This window comes from Chanodichthys erythropterus, chromosome 12 (assembly GCF_024489055.1).
Source record: "Chanodichthys erythropterus isolate Z2021 chromosome 12, ASM2448905v1, whole genome shotgun sequence".
Taxonomy (NCBI): domain Eukaryota; kingdom Metazoa; phylum Chordata; class Actinopteri; order Cypriniformes; family Xenocyprididae; genus Chanodichthys; species Chanodichthys erythropterus.
The window spans coordinates 30,262,577-30,269,941 of NC_090232.1; the positions used below are offsets into that span (position 1 = coordinate 30,262,577).

Below are 7,365 nucleotides of genomic sequence, written 5' to 3' on the forward strand. Positions count from 1 at the left end.
CATTCTGTTATTGATTTTTTTTTTTCTCACACATATATATTTATATTCATTCTATTCAGTGTTCTATTCAGTTTTCTATTCAAATTTTTTTTTTTTTTTTTTTAAATATTAGGGACAAAGGCTAGAATGAGAATTAAATTACAGGTTCCCCCAAATCTTAAAGCGGTCATGAATTACAAAATCAAATTTTCCTTGATCTCTTGATATATGAAAGGTCATTGTATTATAAAACATGCTGTAAGTTTCAGAACATAAACTTCCTCATTAGTCCAAACACAGCTTTTACTGAAACCAAACTCAGAAAATAACTTGTTTCGGATTTTGTCTTAGTATGACGTCAAAGTACGACGAAAGACAACTCTGCAGAAGATCAACGCCTACTAATACGCCATTGTCTCTTTAGCCCCGCCCACTGATTTGTGCATGTAGTAGAGGTGTGTAAATACGAGAGAGACGCAAACACAGGATTACTCCAACAGCAAAACAATAGATATTCCTCTGAGGATTACAAGACGTTGTGGAAAAACACAATCTTTGCATTGCCCTGCTTGTGATTAGGAAAGCATGGCTGAAGTTTATTTTTAACAAAGTTCCTGATCGCGTCAGTAAGACAATTTATTTGTTTGCCTAATTTTACTTGTAACAACTTTTAAATGTACATTTATTCATTTGGCAGACACTTTTTCTATGTAACAACTACCTCACAAATAAGGAATAAATATAAATAATGATGATTAATTACTGTGCTGTTACAGACTAGAGTATCCTTGGTCTTCTTATTCAGGTCAGACTTTGGCTCAAACATGTATGGCTGAATTTCGCCAGTTGCCTTTTTTTTTAACATTGGAAGTTTTTAAAACAATTCCACATGGCAGGGACATTGAAAAAGATTTTAATATGCAAAACTGTTACCCAACCATAGCAGTGAGTGTTTCGAAGAGAGGGTCAAAAACTGGATAGAAAATAGCCTATCACTAATACAATTATGTTATTTTTTTTATGTATAAAATCTTGCTAGCATGATAAGTGGACCTCAAAACATTATAACATAACAGTTCATGACCCCTTTAAGTGCTGGATGGTATTTTGTGGTCTGTGAACATACTAGATAGAAGGACCCCTCGCTGCTTATTCTACCTTTACTTTTACTTTTTTTTTTCTCCAGGTTTTCTGCTATTTTTGTTGCGTCTTTCTTCCATTTCCTTTTTGTTTCCTTGGTTTCACCTGAAGGGCCATCTTATCTGTTCCATGTTTGTGTTTATTAATGTGATTATTATTTCTTTTAATGGACCATTTTCTTTATATGAAGCTTTTTGTGCATGGCTTGTTTTGTTTGCTAACATGTTAGCATGTCGGTTGTAAAATAACAAGCAAACAGCTGTGGTGTTGATAACACTGCACAGTGTGGCTTTTGATGCACTGGTTTCAGCTGCCAGTACTTGGGGAAAGTCCTTTCTCTGCCTCTTTTTCTGTTTCTCATTTTCTACATTCTGTTCTTTGCATTCTTTTGTGGATCCTTTTGTCTGGCTCAGTGTTTTGCTTTTTTCTTTTCTTTTCATTTCTAGTTTCTCTGCTTGCCTTTGCCATTTGTTTCCTGTTTACTCTTTGATTTTTCTGCTCCTCCTCTCCTCCTTGTTCCTCCGTTCTGTAGAGAGGAGTCCTTCTACTGTACAGTTCCCATCACTCCTATAAAGAGAGAAGTGTCAGGTCTAGACCACCTGGATGAGGTGAGCAGGGTTGCAAAAGTAGACTGAACTTAGTGTATGACCTGAAAAATTCAGCAAGAAACACTATTAGACAGGGTTTTTTTTTTTCTTTTGGGTATAAAATCATGTTCATTTCAACATGAGGGAGACCTAATTTGAGTGTAGATGTCCAGTCCAGATTTTATTTCATGCTCAAGATGATAATCTTTCTGAACTTATATACCTTATATACAGTATGCATTATATTACAAATGCAGTGTTGTTCCCCCTGACAGTCACTCAATGATTTGGTTTGTATTGAGTTCGCAAATAATGCAGAGTGAAATAAGGCTTCATATATTTTGAAGCACGTACATAGAAGAACCACATTATGCATTACATTTATGACTCATACCATGAAAAATAGGAAATATGGAAATACTTTTTCAAGCAACATTTTTAGAGGTCGGAATGACATCTGTAGAGGTTGTTTTCCAGCAGAATCCTCTAGAACTAATGAAGCATTATTTTGAATTACTTAGATGGATCATTAATGAATTATGAAGCTCTCAGATCAATTTGAAACCGTTTAGAAAGACCTCTTTTTCCACTGCATATTGTGCAGACACAATACTGTGTACGCAACTCAGTACCAATTTAATCATCAGAATGAATGTTGGGTGAACGACCGCATGTAGATTGGTAGATTATATATATTTAAAAAAAAATCTGACTGTTCACTTACATCACCTAGAAGCATTGTCATAGATTAATATATCAGTAGCATAAATCTTTTAATACCTAATTCTGTTTACAACATTGACCATTGACTTTTCATATTCAACTTTTTTTATTTTTTGTAATTTATTTTTTTATTTTTTGATATCTCAGAACATGAAGTTAGGACCACCAATGAATGCTGATGGAGGTGGCAGTCCCATGGTGAAGCCCAAAGGAGACAAGCAGGTGGAGTACCTGGACCTCGACTTGGACCCTGGGAAATCAACTCCTCCTCGGAAGGTAAGATGATAAATAATTTCTCACAATTAGACAAACTTTAAACCTGTTATGAAAAATTCACTTTTACATGGTGTTTGAACATAAATTTGTGTATACACAACCACCCTTTATTGATGATAAATCCACCCACTTTCTTTTTTCTTTTTTCTTTTTTTTAAATTCCCATAAACCATAAGCAGTGTCTTAGAACAAGATGTTTGCAGTAGGGCTGCAACTAACGATTATTTTGATAATCGTTTAGCTGGCCGATAATTTTTTCGATTAATCCTAATTTTATTTACTTTTATTTTGTTAGGCTAATAACCTGAAACAACTAAATAGTCATTATTCAGACATAATATCCAAAAAAAAAACTTAACAGTCTCTGTTGTTATTGACTGTAATTGGACATCTGAAAAAAAACAACAACTATAAATTGCTTTACTTTTTTTCCTGCCTTTCTTGTAAAACAGTCAAATGAAAAATTCATGGATAACAACAATAATCATATTGTTACATTAGAAGTCATCATCATTACAGAAACATGAATGACCAATACTGATAGTTTAGGACAGCTGTGGCACAAAACTTACATTGTACTTACAGAGATCTAATACATTTGTTAAGCACTGTATATAGTGAATATAGTGTAAATCTCTACATTAAAAATCAAGATAGTAATAAAGATAATAAAGAAAAACATCAACTCAGTGTTAACCAACAGGCAAGGTAAATGATCTGCAGGAACACACACATTCACTCTGGACACAATCACCTCTTACCGTCATTTCTTTATCCTGTAAATAAGCTATAAGAAATGTCTTACATTTATACTCAATTACATGTTGTTATCCCTTTACAGTTACTACTCTCATAAAATACTTCAATGACATGTTGACTTTTAAATCTAAATTTAACTTTAAACAACAGTTATTTCAGCAAAATGAATATTTTTGCACTGAATATTAATTGTCCCCCTCTCTCCCGCATTCCGTCTCTCTGCAGGTGTGCGCGCCGGCGCTCATTCAGTAAAGTTTGAAGTTTAACACAGACTGTCAGGATGAACCTTTATGCAAAATGGAAATGTTCACATGAATTTGTAACATTTATAGATAAGGATAGCCGTAGAATGACCGTTTTGCACTGAGGGTATGCCATTACGCTAATGAATTCTCATATTCTTCGCTAATGAAAGAATTCTCATATTTTGGGCAGCTTTCCCGCAGCAGCTCACTCTGCTTCCTCCACTATTTTTAGATGCAGTTTTGTCCATAGAAATGCATTTTTCATGGCTGTTATTTGACACAACTGGCAGAAGTTTTATGTGCACGGTGGGCAGACCCGACTAATCGATTATAGGAATCATTGTCGATGATTTTCATTATCGATTATTATCGATTTTATCGAATAGTTGTTGCAGCCCTAGTTAGCAGATTCTGGGCAAAGTGACATCACTTTGCACAGGCCCCACCCCCAGAGGCTGCTGACAGACTCTGCCATATTAGCATAGACCCCGCCCAGAGTAAGTTGTACACAGTCCACCATTTTCTCCAGGCTGGAGCAGCTGTAGTGACAAGAATGTCTAGTAAGCTATTGAGGTGTTCTTTTGTTGGATGTAAGAGTGAACATAACAGTCTCCATGTACTCCTGACATCAGAGCCGCTGAAGACGCAGTGGATTAGTTTTATTTTTGAAGGGAATGCACCCCCATATACCTAAATGTCTGTGCAAATCATTTTACACCAGACTGCATTATGAACGAATGTCAGTACAAAGGGACAATACAAAACATAGGTTTGGCTAAAAAGTGTTCCTCAAGGATGGATCAGTACAAACTCTTTGTTATCCAGCTTATAGTCTCCAGAGCGATACTGTTTACTGCGGTAATGAAAGGGAGAGCAGGCACTTTATTATAGTTCATCAGAGTTGATTTACGAATATAAAGCTTACCAGTTTATATTTGTTTACTGTTAATTGTAACAAGTGTTTTTGTGTAATTTGCTATATATGTTAATGCAAGGGAGAGAGAGTTTATGCATAATATTTAAATGCACACTTCACTTGTTTTATTAAGCTCTTACAGTAATTTTCAGGAGTGAAAACGGACGCTTCATACTTTGTGTGATGTACATTAGATGTCATAAAACTCATCAGTAAAGTTTTGGCCATCATTTGGATGCGGTACAACAGGCTTGTATTAATAATTGATAAAAGCATGATGACAACATAAGTTATAACGTAATTAAACTAAACTATACCTGTTCTATACCCATGCAACATATACTGTATTCTCTGGCTCGGTAGGCATTATTGTCCGAATCCGGTTCGGTCTGAAACACCATTACTGACAGTTTCTGACATTATTAGTGTGTCCTGACTACTGACACTGGAGAATGAGCTCATGAAGCTTCGCCCTCTTAGGCCAGGAACAGCAGCTCATTTGCATTTAAAGGGACGTACACTAAAACAGCGCGTTTTTGTTCACACCCAAAAAGTGGCAGTTTTAACATGCCATACAAAATTATCTGTGAGGTTTTGTGAGCTAAAACTTCACATACACACTCTGGGGACATCAGAGACTTATTTTAAATCTTGTAAAAAAGGTCATAATAGGTGCCCTTTAAAGTAAATTATTATGGATAGATTTGTGTGTGTGAGGTTTTAATCACCAGGAGTCAGACTACCTCATGCTTTTACTGTCTATAGCTGACAAGCGTAACAATGGGGGGCTTAATACATGTTGACGCCAGTGCTATTATTCCAAGGCTCTATTATTATACACCTACTATAGCTTTTTTGTCATTATATAGCAGGAACTAAATCTGCTCTTCTCTCAGCTTGATGGAATATTGTCATTCTCTGCCTTCTGTCTCATTAGCCGTGTGTATTACATGAGTTGAGAATTATATTATATATTATAATTATATTGTATTTCCCATCATCCAGACAAGAAAATATAGTGAGTGGCAACAGTTTCAATTCCTGATCAGCTGTTTCTGAGATATAGGAACATTACTTCTGACGCCAAAAAAATATCTCTATCCCCTAATTTCTAGCTTTTTAAATAGTGTAATTATCCCTATTCCTTTATTTAAAAAGTTAAATATTAATATCCACAAATTAAACTACAATGTCATGTAGCTTTCAAGTATAGCTCATTTAAGTAAACAAGGGATGAACCGATATTAAAATTCAGCTGATACTTATTTACTGCTATGCCTGATAACCGCATAGCAGTGGCTGATATTAAAATTCAATAACATTTTATATAAATAAAGTGCAAATTTATTTTAATAACACATTTAAATTAAATATGTATCAATAAAATGCTAATAACTGAAATAAATACTTTAAATGCCAAAAGTGAATTTAGGTATTGTACAGTATGAAACTGAATTTGAGGATTTTATTTGACCATTTCTGACCAGATCCCTTCAATGTGTAATATACATTCACAGTGTTATAATTGTTAGTATTTTTAAATAGTGAATGTTACATGACAAAGAAATCTAAATGTAAAAAGAGGGTAAATTGGCATGTACGGTTAAATATCAAATATCATCTGATAACTGATATTGTACCGATATATTGTGTAAAATTGTAACTTTTCAATTAATTGTTCATTACCACAGTCAGTTGTATACACTACTGATACTGGAGAAAGAATTGTTGCATATTTTTTATTTTAGTATCACCTTGCTGATAACTGCTGGTAATGTTTTGACTGTCTGTCATATCTTCACCTTGCAGAAGAAGACTAACGGGACTGGTATTTCAGCATCAGATGAGCGGGTTGACTATGTGGTGGTGGATCAGCAGCGAACGCAAGCACTGAAGAGCACACGAGAGGCCTGGAGCGACGGACGGCAGTCGACGGAGACAGATACCCCCACCAAAGGGGCCAAATGACACCCATCTCTTTCCTCTTTTCTGCTTGGTCAGGACTCGCGGGAGGCCGAGGAACGGAGGACGCTGCACATGCTCTGAACCTCCTATCCGGCCTCCATGTTTGATTTTAGATACAGCTGTGTGACAGCGACTAGGTCACAGCTCCCAGATCAGCTAGTTTACACTGCTTCCTGCTAGACGACAGCACCCACGCAGGGGAGAGCTGATTCGAGGGATCCTCATGTATAAGCTGACAGACTCGAAGAAAGATGGACCGAACTCTGCACAGGGGCTGAAGGACTCGTCAAGCCTTATTGGCTGAAAGCCCAGTGAAAATTGCGCTAACAAAGCAGCATTATTCGTACTATAAGGATACACACTGCCCCTCACCCATCCACTCGGACAGTTTCTGATTTTTGGATATCGTTTTTCCCCCCATCTTGGTGTTAAAGCACATTATTCCATGGGCTTGGGGTGTATCAGGTCTGTTAAATTTGTCAAGGACTTTTGCTTTTGCAATGTTCCATTTTCACAAAACTGCCAAGGTGGGTTTTAGGATGTTTTTTTTTTTTTTTTGTGTATATAGTTCCATGATAATCTGAAATCTTTTTTTTTTTTTCATTTGTTTTATTCTTTTGGGCCTTAAGTGTAATTCGGTAGTGCAATCAAAAGGTTTTGAGTTGCTTGAACCGCAAATCTACTAAGGTGAAAGAGTTAGTTTGTTTGAAAATTATTTTCGTTTGCATTTAAGACAGCAGGCAGACTGTATAAAGTGTTATGTACATGAATAAAA

At 35.8% G+C, this 7,365-nt stretch overlaps 1 protein-coding gene across 10 annotated transcripts in view; it reads left to right on the top strand.

Annotated features, from left to right (window-relative positions):
- Nucleotides 1-7,109, top strand: part of gab1 (GRB2-associated binding protein 1) — an 85,624-nt gene extending 78,515 nt beyond the window's left edge. For 7 of the 10 annotated variants that reach the window (XM_067405238.1, XM_067405240.1, XM_067405241.1 and 4 more), the window contains 2 exons: nt 2,577-2,705; nt 6,435-7,109. In XM_067405238.1, coding sequence (XP_067261339.1) covers nt 2,577-2,705; nt 6,435-6,593 — 288 coding nt within the window. In that variant the 3' untranslated portion in view covers nt 6,594-7,109. Of the gene's footprint in view, nt 1-1,651; nt 1,728-2,576; nt 2,706-6,434 lie in introns of those variants that run through there. The other 3 variants (XM_067405239.1, XM_067405242.1, XM_067405244.1) reach the window with 2 other exon arrangements.
- Nucleotides 7,110-7,365: the final 256 nt, after the last annotated feature.